The sequence below is a fragment of the Salvelinus sp. IW2-2015 genome, linkage group LG4q.1:29 (assembly GCF_002910315.2).
Source record: "Salvelinus sp. IW2-2015 linkage group LG4q.1:29, ASM291031v2, whole genome shotgun sequence".
Classification (NCBI taxonomy): domain Eukaryota; kingdom Metazoa; phylum Chordata; class Actinopteri; order Salmoniformes; family Salmonidae; genus Salvelinus; species Salvelinus sp. IW2-2015.
In genome coordinates, this window is record NC_036842.1 from 41345756 (window position 1) to 41367519 (window position 21764).

Below are 21764 nucleotides of genomic sequence, written 5' to 3' on the forward strand. Positions count from 1 at the left end.
TCCTTTTTAGATAAAACCAAACTAAATATATTCACGTCACCAAATAATTGACTAAAACACACTGTTTTGCAATGAAGGTCTACAGTAGCCTCAACAGCACTCTGTAGGGTAGCACCATGGTGTAGCCGGAGGACAGTTAGCTTCAGACCTCCTCTTGGTACATTGACTTCAATACAAATCCTAGGAGGCTCTTGGTTCTCACCCCCTTCCATAGACTTACACAGTAATTATTACAACTTCTGGAGAACGTCCTCCAACCTATCAGAGTTCTTGCAGCATGAACTGACATGTTGTTCACCCAATCAAAGGATCAGAGAATGAATATAGTACCGAAAGCATAAGCTACAGCAAGCTAGTACTGCAGTGCATAAAATGTGGTGAGTAGTTGACTCAAAGAGAGAGAAAGACAATAGTTGAACAGTTTAACAAATTAATTACAAGCGAGTGTTTTTTTCCACTTTCAGTTTCACCTACTTAGCTAGCAAATGGAGCTGGCTAGTTTAGTAACAAACACCTGGCTCAAACAGATGGATACTATGTTAGTTAGCTGGCTATGACAATCCAACACAACACTGGAAGTCAAGGTTAGCATTTATTTTGACTAATTTATTGCCACTAGGCCCACCGGTGTAACTGCTTACTGACTGTACACTAACGTTACTGCATGATTGTAGCGGGTTTACCAACACATTAATTCTATTAGCTATGTTGACTAGGACGTTACTTTAGCTAATATGGGGACAACGATGTAGGCTGTGTAGCAGTTATATGGTTTGGCTTGGAAAGGTTCTCTCGCCTGGTCACATAGCTGATGTGTTGTTCATTGAAGTCCACAAACGGAGGGAAAAGGTGAGAGGAGAGTGCAAAGAAGCGAGAAGGAATATAATGTGGCTGCTATAAAAGTGAACTGTGTTTATGCGTGTTCAGGGGTGTATTCATTCCGCTGATTCTGTTGAAAAACGTTTCTTAAAACAAAAGCAAACGAAATAGGGATAAAAATACCTGAATTTGTCCAATTGAAACTCTCGTTTGCAACTMTTGGACTAATGATTACACCCTAGATAAGCTAGATGCAGGCAAGTGTGCAAAGCGGCATTGAATGTGTCACTGTCTCATCTCAAATGTTTCTCTTGACCTGTGTGCACCTAGGTTGTAAACTTTAATTCATAGCAACCTCATGATGGGTATATGGAAAATGTGAGTATCATGTAGTAGTCTAAATCTATCGATGTTACATTGAACTGGGTGAATGGAATATGAATGACAGTCATCCAACATTCTGTAATAGAAAAGGACATGATCATGAAAAAGTGTCCTCCCTCATGAATGGCACTGACCGCCACTGTAGCCGTGGTATATACCACAACCCCTCCGAGGTGCCTTATTGCTATTCTAAACTCGTTATCAACGTTAGAAGAGTAAAAATAAATATTTGTTCATACCCAATCAGCATTCCGGGATCGAACTACACATTTTATACATGAGAAATTACAAAGTGCAGTTTTTATTACTATTAGAGCCATTATGTGATATGTGACTTTTAGACAGAATGGGGCATGAAATGTGGTTTAACCCATTTATGTTGCATAATAGTGTCTCGTCAACATTTCAAGTCATATTTTTCCCCAAAATAAGTATTTAACAAAAAAATTGATATACCCTATTCTTAGTCCACCATACTTTTTACTGACATACAGTGCAGGCTGTAGGTTCTATCACCTAGCCATCATAAATAAATTGCCAGCGCCAAGCCCCAGATGCCCAACTCAGTCCCACAGCCACAGATGAGAGTACTCATCAAAGCTATCCAATGCATAAACAGTATTATAACATAATCTTGTAATTTTTCTACCATTATCTCCCATTTTGAGACTTGTCTCAACTTCAAAGCCATTAAAAATTTTTTTTTTTTTTTTTAAATACATTAATACAAATGTAGAAAGACACGAGGCAACAATTTCTAACTTAAGCATAAACAAACTTCCAACAATCATGTTGACACCGAGCATACTCCCATTGGTCAGCATGGTGGAAATAACTATTTCCATCCCCATAGCACCATCTGTAGAAATTAGAATATCTTGTTGGACAAACCCAGGTAGTGACTCCCGGTTTAAGTAAAATGTATTCAGTTTGGTGACTAATGAACATGACCCAGGACAAGCATCATGATCCCATTATTTATAAGGGCATTGCCTATGGACTCTATGTTCCATTAGCACAAACCTGCTATAGTTCCTGAGTATTATCATTATCAAAATGTAAATTGGTAATGGATATAGGTCAAACAGATTAGGATCAGATTCACTGTCAGGATCAAAGGGTTCCCCCTCTCTGTTCAGCCGGGGCACGGTGAGAATAGTSTCAACATCTTTAGTACACAACTTCTTTACACATGTCACAATCAAAACAATCAATTCATAATACATTAATTGCTTCACTCACATACTACAAACTTCKTKAAATCAGTCAGTTTACAAAAATCTTTGTTTCCAAATCATAATTAAAACCCAATTAATTAAACAACCCAAATTTAGAATTACAATGCTTAGTGATTCATGTTAGTTCTGTCACTCAAAATTAAAACCCTCAAATTGGCACACGTCGACCCTGGCAGAATGTACATTTATATTAATATAAAGTTAATTCTAGTATTAACTTTTCTCATCAGGGTTATAATTACAGATCAGTATCACAATGCATTCTTAGTCAAAATTACTATACATTTTGCAGTGTGTAGACCTCCACAATCAACCTGATAACCCAAATAAACAATTTTGGACAAGTCTAAATCAATTAGGACCAACCCCCTCTCCTTCACGGCACTCATTCTTCTAGCGTCTCTTCATTGTCTTCTTCAGAAATCTTCACAGTTCAAAGTGGATGGCCTATGATAATGTCCCGATTTCAATGTCTCACCTGGGCCCCCACCACCTTTACCACCCATTATGTCTTGTCCATTTGCCAACCAGTACACCAGCAACATGAGAGAAGCTTGGAACGGATCTCTCTCCGTGCTCCCTCCACGTGGACTCATGTAGCACTCCTGAGAGCAAAGGCAGTTGCTGGCTCGGACTCAGGTAGAAGTGGTGAAGGACCATAATGAAACACCATTTTCACCATTACTTCAGCCCGTTAGAGGGGGTTTGAGGTCCACACCATTCCTTGGTCAAATTGTCCCTCTTTCATGCATCTAGATACCATCTGTGGTCACCTTTGCCATAATCTCGAAAGAGGACAGATCAGAACAGTTTAGTTAAGAGCATTCCTGATTCAGGAAATCCAGACAAACTATTTACTTTAAGACAAATTATTTATTTACCAATATTTTTAACATAAAGTTCTAAGACAAATGTCAAATTGGCTTACACTCCCCTATCACACTGTCAACCTCATCGCAGAGTCACAGGGMCAGGGAGTTAGAGGGCTAATCCTTAGGGAGAAATCCCGATCATCCAGCAGACTCATTCTGGTGAGATTTGTATCGAAACAAAACGGAAACAGAACAAACACCAACACAATACACTCCATATCACTGAAGGTGTGTAAAACTTCCATCCAAAAAACCTCAGTGGACTGGTAATTCCACCATTTTGACACGACACAACGTGATTAATGATGTGTAAAAWAAAAKCAACACTGCTGGTTAAATAAAAATGTCCCTTAAGAACTACATAAGGAAATAATTGTATCCCAAAATATATAGGTCATAGTAAAATAGACTAGAGACAGGTCTGTCCTTCTTGTGGTCCGAATCACACATAGAACTATTAATTATAAACTTCTCCGTAATTATGAGAGTTTACATATTACATATAAATCTTACTCAATGTTTCTGGGCTCTCTGGTGGTGATCAGGCCTCACCAGAAAGTGAGGTCAGAGGTCATTCAACCCCTTCAAGTGAGTGTTTCTCTCCTTGTCCTTTCCCTGTACCTCAGAATAATTATTTCAAAACATGTTAAACATTTCATACATTTTGTGTACCAGGTTTACATTGGGTTTTTTCAGTACATTCCTTATCAAAATAATTTACATGTGTTCAACCAAAACTCTGACAATAGAAACTTCAGCAAATTTCATTTGTGTGCCCTTTAAGGAGCAACCCGTGGAAAATCCACTAAAACCAAATAAGACACACCACACAATAAATCAAATACAGTATTAACGCTACTAACAAATATTCATAATGCATGGTAAAAACAAACAAAATTGGTCATCTCATTTGGGAGCTCCCTTTCCGGCCGAATCCGGATACCTTTATACTTATAAAACTGCAGAATTTCACTAACTGCTCTATCAAGACCACAGTTTCGGGAACATTCCAAAGAGAGAGATAATGACACCCCCTCCTCTCCTGGAAGAGACAGTGTACATTTCGTTAGCATTCACTATGCTACATCTTAAATCAGCAATCTAAACATGATGATAATTCCACTGTCCTCCATCCAATCATTAATAGTTTGTTTTAATCCACCCCGATGTTTATGTACTCTTACTTAGACACAGCGACATTTATCTCCCCACAGAGTCTAATGATTCACTCCCATATATGACTGGTCTCTCTTTTCCTCATGATTTTCCCTATCCACCTCACGACAATGCCCTTCATGTTCATGAACAAACATTAAAAAAAAGGTCATTTTAGGTTTGGTAACCCCAATGCTATCGCTTGATATAATTCCCTCTTTAAAACGAACAATTACTCACATTGTAATTCCTCATGACTTTTCCATTCTAGAAATCTATTTCAGAATAAGATGGCATAAAATGTAAATCTATTTCATAATGAGACAAATGACAATTTCTCACAGGATTAGATTTAGGTAACAGTCCATATGATTAGGCTACATGTAATAAAACAAACACTGGCTGTTGTTGAGAAGAATATATTCAGTTCGTATCCATATTATTAATATTTAATTCAGTGATTGAAATTACGACACCATTCTCAGTAGCCTATTCCAGCAGGCTATTAGGCATCACAAAAACGTATTACCTCGAAACCGCCTCGCTATTCACGTTGAATAAATTAGCCTTTCAATTTGAACTAAGCAAGCTGCTAAATCATTCAGGTTACATCTTAAAACAAACACTGGCTGCTGTATCTAGCTATGCAAACCATACAATCAGAAACCCAGATTTTAGTCAATAACATAGACCCAATACTATTGAAATAACAAGGAAATAAGTGGTCATGACTCTCCTGTGAGGATCCAAAGGATCCGGTTGTGTGGTCCGCTCTACAGTGCCCTCTCTCTACCGCAGAGGGGTGAAGTTGGTCGTTTTATGACGGTCGTAAATACCTTGTAGAATCTCTGCCTTCGGGCTCTGCAGGATTGAGGGGAAAGAACCCTCTTTGTTACAGGGAGATTCCTCCCACCAAAACGGTAACATCAAAAGGTTGAATTTTGAAACAATATTTCTGTAATCCAAACAGTTGGAATGGTCCATGGGTACTGAAAGAAGAATTATGTCAGATTAGTTGTTGTTTTGGGATCTCATTACGGACAGTATAACATAACTATCTCTGAATGTGTATATTTCCCAGTTATCAGATATACATCTAAATGTTGTGGAACTTATATATGATTAAATATGAAACTATTTTTGAGAAGATGAAATGTGATGTTAGCCTTCTAAATGAGAATTGTTTTTCATATAAAAGTTTCAACCAGTCAGTGACCACACCCACGTGAGCACAGACATTATGCCGGCGTCATGGAACGCCCCTTTTGCCAGAGTTTATAAAAGGACTCGCTAACGAAATTTACATTAGACCAGAGAACGTGAGGATGCAGTCCACACACTGAAATGGTTGCCATTTAAATGGAGACCAGTACATTGCCGGGTTGCTACGGGCGTGTAGAATGGTTCTAGCTGTACCRTGAATAATCAACCATTCAGAGTAAGCAGGCGGATGGTGTTGAACCGGACATCACGAATGGTTAGACTCAAACCAACCAGTATACATGCAACGCGAGCTGAATACGTCACAAATGGTCAGGAACTCTCGACGAGTGAAGCTAAAGACTACACGTCTGCAGCTGTATATGTAAAATGTGAGCCGATTCAGGAAAATGCCGGAAGTCACGACTTTACAAGAGAGCAGTTTGAACGTATTTTAAAAAAAATAATCAAAATGCGTTTTTTTGGCATGTGCCTTAATAACAAATTTGTATGCCATCTGTAAATACGAATGCAATTGTTCAATTACGAGCCTTGTTGGTTAAGCCACATAAAAAGACAGCAACCTTCCCACTAGCCATGATTAGCTGAGATAATGAGAGGGCTGGACATGCCGAGAGATGAGCTCGGATTGGTCTGCCAAACAGAAGGCTTTTGTCTATTTGACCGGGTCAGTCTGTTGGTAACGCAGCTTTAAATTTTTTTTTTTAGCTGCACAAGTGTTGCTCTCCAATTTCTGGTGGATCGAGTTTTGAAATCGGTGGAATTAGAGTATGATAGCTAAAGAGATGGGAAAACACCTGTTTCTGGATTACGTCTTCAAACTAAGGGCATTTGTGGCATGGATCCGTGACAGGGAGACACGTCCATCAGGCATGTACACTACCGGTCAAAAGTTTGGCTATTTGAAGAATCTCAGATATAAAATATATTTGGAATTGTTTAACACTTTTTTTGGTTACTACATGATTCCATATGTGTTATTTCATAGTTTTGATGTCTTCACTATTATACTACGATGTAGAAAATTGTAAAAAATAAAGAAAAACCCTTGAATGAGTAGGTGTTCTAAAACTTTTGACTGGTAGTGTATACGGGTAAGATAGTCTTGCTAGCTACATTTTCAGATATTACACGTTTCTAATTTTGACAGAAAGTGGTTACATTTCAAGCCAAATTGTACTGTTAGCTAGCATTAGCTGACTGGCCCCTTAGCTAACGTTAGGATGTGTGATGTTCCATGTTGTTTACCTAGCTAGGTTAATTGTTTACCTAGGTAGCTAGCTACATGTCTTAGGGTAAAGTGTACAACACCCGAATATGGCCGGTGTCAGTAAACATCGGTAAAAAAGCACAATGAAATTGTTGCCAGCAGAGCTGGTTAGGCTGTTTTCATGTTATCCAGAGGTAAACAAATCATCGGCCAGCGCGCTCTGAACGCAAGGAGATAGGTGGGGCTAAAATTTAAGAGGGTGTGAACGATGCTGAATGGGTGTAGACAAAAAGCTCTCACCGAAACACTAAAATGCAATTTTCTCAAAAGGTTACAGGTTTATCAACATTCAAAGCAGAATCACTTTCCCATTGTTCCTCAACTGTAGTGTATGATATACCATTTTGTGGCAACGAGTCTCTACTTTTATATAATGTAAAAAACAGAAATTCATATTTTGCTACATAAGACCGAATCCAGGTGGTGGAGTCACAAATAGTCTAGTAAACTCGACCGAAGACGAGAGACAAAGAACAATTTCCTCCGAAAACAACTGTAGACCTTACCGCGAAATGCTTACTTACAAGCCCTTAACCAACAGTGCAGTTCAAGGAGAGTTAAGAAAATATTTACCAAATAAACGACAGTAAAAAATWATAAAAAGTAACACAATAACATAACAAGGCTATATACAGGGGGTTCCGGTACAGGCAAGCGGTAATTTGTACATGTATAATAGGTAGGTGTGAAGTGACTATGCATAGATAATAAACGGTGAGTAGCGGCAGTGTACAAAACAAATGGAGGAGAGGGGGTGTCAATGTAACAGTCCGATGACCATAGCTTGGGGGGTAGAAGCGGTTAAGGAGCCTTTTGGTCCTAGAATTGGCGCTCCAGTACTGCTTGCCGTGCAGTAGCAGAGAGAACAGTCTATAACCTGGGTGACTGGCGTCTCTGACAATTTTATGGGCTTTCCTCTGACACCGCCTATTATATAGGTCCTGGATTGCAGTTAGCTTGGCCCCAGTGATGTACTGGGCCGTACGCACTACCCTCTGTAGCGCCTTACGGTCAGATGCCGAGCAGTTGCCATACCAGACGGTGACGCAACCGGTCAGGTTGCTCTTGATGGTGCAGCTGTAGAACRTTTTGAGGATCTSGGGACCCATGCCAAATCTTTTCAGTCTCCTGAGGGGGAAAAGGTTTTGTTGTGTTTCATGATTGTCTTMGTGCGTTTSSACACCAAGGAACTTGAAACTCTCGACCCGCTCCGCTACAGCCCCGTTGATGTTAATGTTCCGTCCGCCTTTTCCTGTAGTCCGCTTTGTCTTACTCACATTGAGGGAGAGGTCGTTGTCCTGGCACCACACTGCCAGTTCTCTGACCTCCTCATCACTCTATTCTAACAAACAGCGCCCGTTGAACAAGTTACAACTATGAAAGACTGATTTCTGGTGGACAAACCAGAGACTTCTGTCGAATTACTCCCCAGACGGAGCCATACAAGCGTAAATATGTGTTGCATTTCTAAATCCGAATGAGTGGTTGTTAGGGTGCTAAATATCCATATTTACAATAGGAATATTTTCCACATTAATGTACAATAAAGTCCACCCTGTCTCTCCCGCTTTTTATCTGTCCCCACCCCTTTCCATTGTCTACCAAGTCGTCATATCGGGTTAGTCCACTAGGGACTTTTCATTGCATTGTGTAGTAATCAATGTGTAAGCTAACCTGATTGTGCATTTCTGTAATTCTGTGTGATTATTTAGTTAGTAAACAATTAAGCCAATTTATATATCGCTGATTCATCATTTATGATAGGGTTCGTGCAGATAACCAAGAGTTTTGCAACAATCAGAATGAGACAAGGTAAATAAGAATTAATGAATTTACTGTGACTGATGTACGAGATATTTATATCTTTAGAGTTTAGTTGGGAGATAGTAACTCGTTAAATAACTTTTCCAGTGGTGCACTACTAATTACTACTTAATTGTTATATGATGAATTGAAATCGCATAATTGACCGTGGTATGCGATTATTTTATAAAATAACAGTCAAACACATTAATGATAGTCAAGACACGACAAACCCAATTATAATGGTTTGTAGTCTTAACATCTGGCACATAATAACAACACAATTACCAGAAAATAGCCTTAAGGTTCAGCCAAGTGCTTCTTTGCAAAGATTTCACATGCGCAAACGGTATTTAGCAGTCAACAAGTTGAGTCAACATTCATTGTTTTGGAAACAGATCTGGCGAGTTTAGTAAAAGCGGATTACCTTTTCTTGTGCGACATAATGAATATATATATWTTTTTTTAACGTTGTTACGTCTACATTCCGTGTTAATTCTCCCTAACTTTATGGAAAAATGGTTTATTCGATAAATATAGCAAATCCTCTTTTTTATGCATTACCTGGATGGAGAAAATCCAAATTATCCATAAAGGGACCAACTCAGATCAAAAATGTCACCCCTTACGTACGTGTAGGTGTGCAAGTTTGTATATTATTATTTCCATTATTACTTCATCAAATCTCCAGTAATCAGTTATACACACATACAATTTCTCATTTTTTCCATTCTAAATCTTAGGTAGTCACATCAACCACTCCATGTGCGTTTCCAACAACTATCCATAGCCATACTAGCAGGGGAACCCAAAACCCAGCTGGTCTTCAGGGACTCTCTAGCCTCCCAAAAAAAGCCTATAGATATCCCGTTGGCTTCTAAAATAGCATCCTGCGCACAATAACACCCCGTGATATTCTATGATAGGCAGAACCCCAAGATATATATCGAAACGCATTATCCAAATTTAAATCAGCTTATTATACACATTTCTAGATCTTATTATCCAAACCTCAGATGAACACTTCCACACTCATATCACAATTCACACAGTACTGTTCCCAAGACACTTAATCAATTAGTTGTTTTTTACAATATTTTTTATAGCTTGCAGGAATATTTTTTAATTTCTATCTCAGGGTTAGTTCCTGGGATAACGCAACTCATACAATTACATCTTACAGTACTAACCCATGATATTGCAATGGATCACCGCAATACCATATAGGACTACTTTCTTACTTTAGGACCATACGATCACAAATTCCTATTTATTATGACAATACCATCAGGATCTCATAACCTTAAAACGGCAGTACCTTCAGGACTCTGTATCTCTTATTTCTAAAATGGGATTTGGTTTAAAACAATTACAGGTGCATCTTAACCCCAATATCATTGTAATGCATTCTCTAATATGTCTATAGCGCTTTTGAGTCCACACAGGTCTCTAGCCTACACAGGACTTTAACCCACACTGTGTTTTTAACTAGTCCACACAGGTTCTAGTTTCCATCCGGTCCACACAGGTTTGGAAGCTAACGTTAAATGATCTTAACTAGTTCACACATATTCTAGTTTTCATCCGGCACACACAGATTTGTATGTTAACGCTAGATTGCAGATTCCTCGGGATTCCCATTTTCTCAACCAAAAAAATMAATTGGTTTCCAAGAAATGTCAGTCTCACCCTATTTATCTGTCTCTGTTCGAYATTAAGTATCCATTCTGCTGACGCTCCCGGCCAGGCGGGGATCTGATCGGCTCCGTCTAGCGGAGTATGGCTTCCCCGGCTGCATCTAATGCAACTCCTGTGCACGGTTAACCTGGATTTCCCCGGGAACAATCAGCAAAATGATATATTGTGGTGGAAATTATAACTGAGAGAGACATATTTCTTCAAACAATCATTCTTTAATATCGATTAATTATTGCAATAATGAAGCTGGTCGATCCCACACTCTGAAGTATGATGCCGAGAGCTCAACGAGCAGATTTGAACCACAGCATTTTATAACAAAGTACATCCTCTTGAATGTTCATGACAAACAGATGAATAGAATTATACAAAACGTACATTGCGCTATCAAGCAACATACAGCAAGATTTACATTGCGCCAGGTTTCGGTCTCTAGGTCATTTACTGCTTGTTTTACAGGGTTATCCTGTCAGTTTTGCTCCCCTTAACACACAGATACTAGTCATTCAACGGAATGGAGGCTTTAGGTTCTATCACCAAGCCATCATAAATCAATTGCCAGTGSCAAGCTCCAGAGGCCCAACTCAGTCCCACAGACACAGATGAGAGAGTACTCAAAGCTATTCGATGCATAAACAGTATTATAACATAATCTTGTAATTTTTCTACCATACCTCCATCATTCTTAAATGGAAGAAGTTTGGAACCACCAAGACTCTTCCTAGAGTCTMAACTGGGAGGTGACCAAGAACCTGACAGAACTCCAGTTCCTCTGTGGAGATGGTTTTCCTTCTGGAAGGTTTTCCCATTCCTGCAGCACTCCACCGATCAGGCCTTTATGGTAAGTGGCCAGATGGAAGCCACTCCTCAGTAAAAGGCACATGAAAGCCCACTTGGAGTTCGCCAAAAGGCACCTGAAGACTCTCAGACCATGAGAAACAAGATTCTCTGGTCTGATGAAACCAAGATTGAACTCTTTGGCCTGAATGCAAAGTGTCACGTTTGGAGGAAACCTGGCTCCATCCCTACGGTGAAGCATGGTGGTAGCAACATCATGCTTTGGGGATGTTTTTCAGCGGCAGGGACTGGGAGACTAGTCAGGATCGAGGGAAAGATGAACGGAGCAAAGTACAGAGAGATCCTTGATGAAAACCTGCTCCAGAGTGCTCAGGACAGAAGGTTCACCTTCCAACAGGTCAACGACCCTAAACACACAGCCAAGACAATGCAGGGGTGGCTTCGGGACAAGTCTCTGAATGTCCCAGCTAGAGGTCTTGAACCTGCTCGAACATCTCTGGAGAGACCTGAAAATAGCTGTGCAGTATTACTCTRCATCCAACCTGACAGACCTTGAGAGGATCTGCAGAGAAGAATGGGAGAAACTCCCCAAATACAGGTTTGACAAGCTTGTAGCGTCATACCAAAGACTCGAGCTGTAATTGGTGCCAGAGGTGCTTCAACAAAGTACTGAGTAAAAGGTCTGAACACTTTTGTAAATGCGTTTTATTTTTAATACATTTGCAAAAGTCAAACCTGTTTTTGCTTTGTCATTATGGGGTATTGGGTGTAGATTAATGAGGGGAAAAAACGATTTAATCAATTTTAGAATAAGGCTGTAACATAACAAAAAGTGGAAAAAGTCAAGGGGTCTGAATACTTTCTGAATGCACTGTATCAACTGCCTGGTTGAGTGCATTCTTAAATTTTTTTATTTTTTTTGACAATTTATTTACATATTTCTATTCTTCAAGGTCTAACAAAAATGGTGCAATATTCATCACTCACCAAATTCCTGTCTTTATCCAATATCTTTGGTGTCAGATCATGCATTTTCTTACAGCCCTCAGTGGCAAACACTGAACTGCAAGAACTCAAAACGATACAAATTAATGCGGGATGGCTAGGAGAGTTGACCAATCAAGTTCAAGTTGAGATTTTTTCCCCATACCCATTTCTAAATCCACTGTCAAAATATCCTCTACCAGTTGGGAATAGAGTTAAAGGGTTAATTGTGGATAAAATATTCCACTCCGATTTTACTCGAACTGGTCTGTTCTGTGGGAGGAAAGAAAGAAAAGGCAAACATTTGTCTTTTTTTATACAACATTTGTCAATGTATGTTCTTGTTCACGAGGTTGGTCTGAGCTCAAGGCAATGCCCAGATTAAGATATAAACTATACTTCGAAACTGGACACCAACAGATCCTTATGATTAAAAAGATCTGTGTTAGTTCAAACCAACCCCTGTGAACAAGCCGAATGACGTCGCTCTTTTCAGAACATGGTACAAACAAAAAAGCTTCTTGGCCCGGAGCCTTTCAAAAGAATGCACAGTAACCAAGGACGAAACACACTCCAAACAGACTCTGGAGAAAATAAAAGTAGAAGTGCGAGCGCAAAACTTCAAACAGATGTCCATAACACTCATATAATTTAATAAAATCAGTAAACAGATAAAAGGTAGACTAGGTCTGAGTCCCAAATGGCATCCTAATACCKTACATAGTCCCTACATACTTTTGTCAAAAGTAGTAAACTATACAAAGAATAGGGTGCCATTTGGGACGGCTCCTATATTTCCTTGTTATGTTATGGCTCAAACTTCCATTCCTCCAAGAATACCTCTTCTGAATGCTGGTTTCTTTTGTCAACCAATCAACACTGACCTCACTTCTAGACGGGCTGTGGTTCTTCAACTACGGTTGTGTCCTGATTCTCGACACTTCTGCTGAAGCACACACTTGCACCCTTTCTCTTGGGTTTAAAAATTGTGGAAACACCCTCCAGCCAATGCTTAGGCTACGCCCAATCGAATGCTTTTAAATTCATGGCACATTTTGAGAGAACTGTACATTTTGGGAGAAGGGTAAAGAATGTGGATGCAACTTAAAAGTACTATGAAGTTGACCCTACATATTTTTGTATTTTGTTCATTATTCCATTGTTGATAGGGTCCCACAAAAAATGCATGTCAACACTGTTAAAGGTCCAATGCAGGAATTCTTTAAATCTCAATATAATATTTCTGGGTAACAATTAAGTAACRTACTGAGATAGTTTTTCAAAAATCAAAATGGTATAAAAGAAARAAAAATACCTTCTTAGCAAAGTGCAATTTCTTAAGCAAGAATTTTGTTAGGACTGTGTGGGAGTGATCTGAGTAGGAAGGGGAAAACTGAAAACTATCTGTTTTTGGCAGAAAGGTTTGGCCAAAACTCCATTCCACCAAAAACAGGCTGAAATTTCAGGCGGCCTTTTCAAACAGCGCATACACTAAAAGGGCATTTAAAAAAAAACAACTCACAATTTCACAGTATTATTCCAACCTCAGTGTGGAAATGTATATAAAACACAGGTCAATCAAGTTACTGCTCTGGTCCTTTAAGGTTTCTAATTCTCCACTAGGTGAAACCAGTCTTTCATAAATGGTATTGGGTAGGCTAAAGAATTATTGGATTCCCTAATAACGCCATCTTGTGTTCCCATCTGTTTTTGTGTTGATGGTTTGTTTATGAAGTAAACATGTTGCGCATTCAGCAGGATACAACATCACACAATGTTCAGGTAGCAATATGTTATGTAGAGCAAATATGCCTCTGACATGTAGAATAACTAATCACGTCAGCTGTATTCAAGACATTCCTATCTGCAACTTTCTGAACCGTTTGCCTACTGAACATGGCTCTGCTTCACCCACAACACTTCTGTCTTCTTTGTACATATATTACCAGTCAAAAGTTTGGACACACCTACTCATTCAAGGGTTTTGGGTCTCTGGGTTTTTGGTAACTCTGGGTCTTCTTTTCCGCCACAGGAATGGAAGACCCAGAGTTACCTCTGCTGCAGAGGATAAGTTCACTAGAGTTACCAGCCTCAGAAATTGCAGCCCAAATAAATGCTTCAGAGTTCAAGAAACAGACACATCTCAACATCAACTGTTCAGAGGAGACTGTGTGAATCAGGCCTTCACGGTTGAATTGCTGCATAGGAAACACTACTAAAGGACACCAATAAGAAGAAGACTTGCTTGGGCCAAGAAACACGAGCAATAGACATTAGACCGGTGGAAATCTGTCGTTTGGTCTGATGAGTACAAATTTGAGATTTTTGGACTGCATGTGTGGTTCCCACCTTGAAGCATGAAGGAGGAGGTGTGATGGTGTGGGGGTGCTTTGCTGGTGACACTGTCTGTGATTTATTTAGAATTCAAGGCACACTTAACCAGCATGGTTACCACAGCATTCTGCAGCGATACTGTTTTTCAACAGGACAATGACCCAACACACCTCCAGGCTGTGTAAGGGCTATTTGACCAAGAAGGAGTGTGATGGAGTGCTGCATCAATGACCTGGCCTCCACAATCACCCGACCTCAACCCAATTGAGATGGTTTGGGATGAGTTGGACCACAGAGTAAAGGAAAAGCAGCCAACTAGTGCTAAGCATATGTGGGAACTCCAAGACTGTTGGAAAAGCATTTCCCATGAAGGTGGTTGAGAGAATYCCAAGAGTGTGCAAAGCTGTCATCAAGGCTGTCATCAAGGTGGCTACTCTGAAGAATCTAAAATGATTTGCTTAACACTTTTTTCAGTTACTAAATGATTCCATGTGTGTTATTTCATAGTTTTGATGTCTTCACTATTATTCTACAATGTAGAAAATAGTAAAAAATTAAGAAAAACCTTTGAATGAGTAGGTGTGTCCTAACTTTTGACTGGTACTTTGCATAWCCCTTCTCCATAAAATATCTACAGTACGTTATTGCTGTGATGTCACAGAAAGGTATCAAAACAAACTGGAATAATAGTAACACAATAAAATTCCTTCGAAAATGCAAACGATATCCACAAGATGAAACAAAGAAAACCAGCAAAATCCAACACAGTACTGCATCTCACATAAAAGAAAAAGGACTCGACTACAAGTCCTTATTGCTCAATGAAACATGCGTCAGTATATACAGTAGTGACTATTGCACCATGGCTCTATCAACGAGAGAGAGTTAAATAGTGAGAGCACCTAATTTGAAGGTCTGCTTAACATTGCTGGTACAAAATCTTTAAATAGTTTGGTAACCATGAACAAATAGCTTGTAAATCATCATATGTAATTTCCTCATGTTCAGTATGTAACATACATTTAAGTATAAACTGCCAACTATTCATCATTACAAAATCATGAATAACAGGCCTAATAAATGTTATTTAAATAGTTTACAAATTAATGTTTTTAAGCAGTTATAAGCAAATTCAAATAAGTTCAATAACCATATGGTCTAACTATATTGTATTGAGTTCTGTGAGCCTGCTCACATAAATTAAGTACTGGTATGGGATATAGGCCTTTGGTGCTTCACAATGACTGTATGCCAACTTGAAAAGCCCTTTGAGTTGAGTTCTTGAACAGAAATTCCTGTTTTCATTGGATGTTAAACTGCTCAATGCTTAAGACACTTTTCTGTTACAGGAAAAGGGAACCGAAAGAAACAGATTCCTACATGATGAAAAGACCAACTGGTCATATTGCCAGACACATGCACACACACCTTAAAACTAGGCAAGACTACAGTTTCAAATGTAGGTGAACATTTAGAAAAACATTTGTTGCCCTTAATAAAAAGGTGCAAACAGCACAAAATATCTATACATAACTATGAAAAAAGTGATTTGCTCTCTCCAAAAACAGCAACTGACCACACTAAGGGTTTTCCCCTCTCCCTCCTACAAAATGACTTTGTATGCTAGATGAGCACAGTAGGTAATTGCAGCAGTCTCTTCAGTCCATTGTCTCGTTCCGACCCAGCCACGTGTCTCAAATTCTTTACGTTTCAAACTCTTTCAAACTATAGAAACCCTAAAAGGTTACCGATTTGGGCAGCTGGTGGCTTCCAGCATGRATTCTATAAAAGTCTGGGTTGGATCGCACTGAGGGGACCTCTCCTGACGACTGTCCAGATGAGGGCCCCGGAAGCAGCATCTGGGCCGTGAAGGCAGGCAGGGCAGGGAGGGGCCTGTGGGCCTTGGGCAGTTTTTGGAACTGGGAGGAGCCCTGGTTCTGGTTTGAGCTTTGACTCTGGTTGGCAGTGGTGGCTCTGTGTGTGTCCGTTAGGCTGCTGAGCCCAGTGTGGTGGTTAGGAGGTGGGCTATACTGGAAAGGAGCCAGTCTATCGGCGAAGCAGGGCGGCGGAGGAGGGATGACGATAGAGTCTACCATCCAGCTCTCCTCCTGTCCTTCATAGTCCGGCTCCTGCGGAAGAGAGGGAAGGGCTGAGAAGGTGGGAGGAAGAGGAGAGGGGGAGGCAGAGAGAGGGGTGGGAGAGGAGGTGTCGGGCAGGGAAAGGAGGAACACCGGAGGAGGCGGTGGTAGGGGATGGAAAAGAGAGGAGGATGAGGGGTCATCACACAGCTCGGGTATGCACGGCGGTGGTGGTAGGCCGAACATCCCCAGTGTTTCCTGAGGGCTGGTGCCTGGCAAGGGGCTCTGCGGCAGGGCCGTGGCCGCCTCCAGCAGCCGGTCCATGAAGCAGTCCTCGTCGTCAGCCTCTGAGAGGTTGTCGTACTGGGAGGTGTTTGAGGGCCGGCGGTCCCCTGCTGTCTGGGGCACGCAGAGCGACATGGGGAACTTAGTGGGCTTGAAGGTGATTCGGGGGGACGGCTTGGCAAAGGCGAGGGAAAAAGAGGGCCGCGAGGACGGGGATTCCTCCAGGATGAGGTCCAGGGACGTGGGTGGAGGTGGACGCGGACTCTTAGGCTTCGGTAGGGGTTCTACCCCTAGTGAAAGAGCCGAGCAGGGGGGCACAGAGTCCGACTTCAGCCATACCTTGGTCCCGTCTCGCAAGCATGGAGGTTCGGGGTCCAGGGGTGTGTGGGCGCTCTCTTCCATAGAGTAAAAGGGTGGAGGGGGTAGATCCGGGAACTCCATTGTCTTGGACCCTGATCCAGACTGCGTGATGGAAACATCCCCAACAGGGGGCTCGTAGGGCGGAGGCCAGTAACAGGGCTCTCCCTGGGTCTCTGGACCTGCAGATTGGGCCTCCATCCCCGCTCTACCACCCCTAACCTCAGACAGACTCCTTTCTCCTGCTTTCTCCACCTCTGAGACATGGTCACTCGGACACTCCTCCACCCTATCCCTGACACCCCGCACCCCTGGAGTGGACCCAACCTTATGTGGCTTCGGCGGAGGCTTTGGTGGGGTGACTGGACAACTTAAAGGCTCTTCTGGCATCAGAGCCTGATTGTGGACTACCACCGGGTCTTGAGAGGGCATGGGGCGCGGGGGGTCGTGGGCCCCAGGGATGCTACTGGTGTCCCCGGGACAGGAGGAGCAGTCAAGGGTGATGGTGTCCGGCCTGTGGGCCTCTATGTGGGGCTGGAGCTGGAGCGGGGGCTGGAGACTGGTCTTGGGCTGGTCCAGAGGGAGGGCTAGATCACGCTGGAAGGGCATCAGGAGAACAGGCCGCTCCTCACCGAGGGGCTTCTTAGGCAGCTCCTCTGACTTGGCTACAGTAGGGGAAGATAACATAGCAATTCAAAACAGAATAACTATTATAATATTAACACATGGTTGTAGTTCACTTGGCTTTTTATGTTTTAAACACTGACCCTGTTCAAATACTTAGTGGCAATACGTAYCTTTTTGGTTGACCTGACCAAATTCACTATGAGTTATAGATCTATCATTCTACTTGAAAGCAAGTATAAGAATCGATAGATCTGTTCTATGTATGCTATTTCAACGCATCCCATTCTTAACTTTTGTTAATTCATCTTTTACTTTCGGTTCTGTACACCAGCTTCAAACAGCTGAAACAACAATATTTTTGGATATGGAAAATGTATTTCACAGTGGTTTTGATGGTACTATGACTCTCTAAACATATATACTAGCTTATTTTATAAAACTGATAGCAACCAGGAAATGGCGGAGCGATTTCTGCATAGTGCAACTTTAAGAAATGCATCCTTGAATATGTTGGATTGGTGAAAGTATAAAGGGTGGTAACCTTGTTTTCATCTATCCAATCACATATAGATCTGTGCTTATCCCAAGGAAATGACAAAGAAGGGATGCATTTCTGAAGTATTTGAAAAGGTCCACTATCCCAATGTGAAAGTTAYCTTTAGGCAATTGACTGACTGACAGATTAACTGACTGATTGACCAACCGACCGACTGTCTGTCTGGGGACTGATAGACTAGGCAGAGAGCCCCACCTGATGGTGGGAGGTCCAGCTTCATCTTGCGGAGCTCGGCCATGGCCGCCTGCAGCTGCTCCACCACCACGTCGTCGGGTAGGAAGAATGAGCTGGACAGGTGCTCCTGGAGGAACTCCCTCAGGTCCTCCAGAGGAAGCTTCTGCAATCGCTCTGATTAAACAGACACAGGATGGACACAGGAGAGCGCAAATTATTATTTTTTTAAATATATTTTTTTACAAATGAATATGCAGACCAAATCAATCGACATTCTGACTCAGATAACAATGGCAGCTACGTTGACAATGTGACACTGCCACGTTGATATGATCTTTTCTGTTAGAAAACTACTGAAAGAGTACAACTTTGTTGTCACTGATACACCTCTTCTGCTTGCCCGGAAATCTTTCAGTATTTGATCTGAAACATTCAACTAGCTAATCAATCACTTTACAGGCTAAATCATGAAATAGCAGCCAATCATAAATAACAATCAAYCAACAGCAAACATCAAGTGACGTGTTATGAAACCCATCAGCCAATCAGCTGAATTACTCAACAATCACACRACATCCAATGAAAAGACGGCATTCCTCTCTTCTCCACAGTAACCAGTGACCATCTGCATTATGTAAGCGAAGCAGTCAACCAACTGAGGCAACATGTGTAGCGATGTCATTCACATGGAAATACCCTATAGATGGCGCCGACAGACATGGCAGCTCTGGTTCTAGTTCCTAAGCAACTTTTTTGTGTGTGTTATTTCTTACATTAGCCCAGAAGGTTTGTGTTATTACATACAGCCGGAAATAACTTTTGGATATCAGAGCAGCGGCAACTCACCAGGAATACGACTTTCCCAAATTGGATCTTTTGTTCGTACCCCCCAGGGCAACTGAACTTATCCCAGAGACTGCTCCAAGACACCGCCGGCGGAGAAGAGGTATTTGGAGTTGACTTCTAGTCCGACCGCTTCCAAGTATATTACTTGCTAATGTTCAGTCTCTGGACAATAAAGTAGATGAGCTCAGGGCGAGGATCTCTTTCCATAGAGACATCAGGTACTGTAACATACTCTCGTTTCACGGAAACGGGATATACTGTCTGTGTCAACACAGCCAGCTGGGTTCTCAGGATATCGCACAGACAGGAATAAAGAACTCTCCGGGGAAGAGGGTGGGGGTGTATGCTTCATGATTAACTACTCATGGTGTGATTGTAACAATGTACAGAAACTCAAGTCCTTTAGTTCACCTGACCTAGAAAACCTCAAATGCCGACCATATTACCTCTCAAGAGAATTCTCTTCGGTTATAGTCACAGCCGTGCATATTCCCCCTCAAGCCGATACCACAACGGCCCTCAAGGAACTACACTGGACTTTGTGCAAACTGGAAACCACATATTCTGAGGCAACATTTATTGTAGCTGGGGATTTTAACAAAGCAAATTTGAGGAAAACGCTACCGAAGCTCTATCAACACGTTGACTGTAGTACTCGCACTGCTAAATCACTCGACCACTGCTACTCCAACTTCCGGGATGCCTACAAGGCCTTCCCCCGCCCTCCCTTCGGCAAATCAGATCATGACTCCATTTTGCTCATCCCTTCCTATAGGCAGAAGCTSTAACAGGAAGTATCTGTGCTAAGGTCTATTCAACGCTGGTGTGACCAAACGAAACCATGCTTCAAGATTGTTTTGATCACGTGGACTGGGATAAGTTCCGGGTAGCCTCAGAATAACATTGATGTATACACTGACATGGTGACGGTGTTCATCAGGAAGTGTATAGCGAATGTTGATCCCACTGTGACTATTAAAACCTACCCAAACCGTGGATACATGGCAGCTATCTGCGCAAAACTGAAAGCGTGAACCACCGCATTTAACCACTGGGAATATGGTTGAATATAAAACAGTGTAGTTATTCCATCCGTAAGGCAATCAAACAGGCAAAACGTGAGTACAGAGACAAAATGGAGTCGCAATTCAACGGATCAGACACGAGACATGTGGCAGTGTCTACAAACACTCTACAAAGGGAAAACCAGCCACGTCGGTAGTCTTGCTCTCGTACAATCTAAACACCCTTTTCACTCGCTTTGAGGATAACAGTGCCACCGACGTGGCCCGCTCCCAAGGACAGTGGGCTCTCGTTATCCGTGGCCAACCTGAGAAAGACATTTAAACGTGTTAACCCTCGCAAGGCTTCCGGCCCAGACGGCATCCCTAGCCGCGTCCTTAGACCATGCGCAGACCAGCTGGCTGGAGTGTTTACTGACATATTCAATCTCTCCCTATCCCAGCCTGCTGTCCCCACTTGCTTCAAGATGTCCCCCATTGTTCTTGTACCCAAGAAAGCAAAGGGAACTGAACTAAATTACCCCGTAGCACTCACTTCTGTCATTTTGAAGTGCTTTGAGAGGCTAGTTATGGATCACATCKCCTGTACCTTACCTGACACCCTAGACCCACCCACAATTTGCATACCGCCCCAACAGAGCCACAGATGATGGAAAAGCCCTGCACGCTACTCTATCCCATCTGGAAAAGAGGAATAGCTACAGTTGAAGTCGGAAGTTTACATACACTTAGGTTTTTCAACCACTCCACAAATTTCTTGTTAACAAACTATAGTTTTGGCAAGTCGGTTAGGACATCTACGTTGACATTTTTCCAACAATTGTTTACAGACAGATTATTTGACTTAAAATTCACTGTATCACAATTCCAGTGGGTCAGAAGATTACAATGTACTCCCTGTTCACCCATGACTACGTGGCCACGCACAACTGATTACCAACAATGACGAGACAGCCTACAGGGAGGAGGTGAGGGCCCTGGCGGAGTGGTGCCAGGAAAATAACCTCTCCCTCAACCAAACGAAGGAGCTGATCATGGACTTCAGGACACAGCAGGTAGAGCACACACCTATCCACATCGACAGGACCGCAGTGGAGAAGGTGAAAAGCTTCAAGATCCTCTGCCTACACATCACCGATGATCTGAAATGGTCCACCCAGACAGACAGTGTGGTGAAGAAGGCGCAACAGCGCCTCAAACCTCAGGAGGATGAAGAAATTCGGCTTGGCCCCAAGACCCTCAC

At 41.8% G+C, this 21764-nt stretch overlaps 1 protein-coding gene across 4 annotated transcripts in view; it reads right to left on the bottom strand.

Moving 5' to 3' along the window:
- Positions 1-11945: 11945 nt before the first annotated feature.
- Positions 11946-21764, bottom strand: part of si:dkeyp-19e1.3 (uncharacterized) — a 110945-nt gene continuing 101126 nt past the window's right edge. For 3 of the 4 annotated variants that reach the window (XM_023984708.2, XM_070442909.1, XM_023984709.2), the window contains 2 exons: positions 18675-18827; positions 11946-17961 (listed from right to left, as the gene is read on the bottom strand). In XM_023984708.2, the coding sequence (XP_023840476.1) occupies positions 16313-17961; positions 18675-18827 (1802 nt within the window). In that variant the 3' untranslated portion in view covers positions 11946-16312. The remainder of the gene's footprint in view (positions 17962-18674; positions 18828-21764) is intronic. The other variant, XR_011479648.1, reaches the window with a different exon arrangement.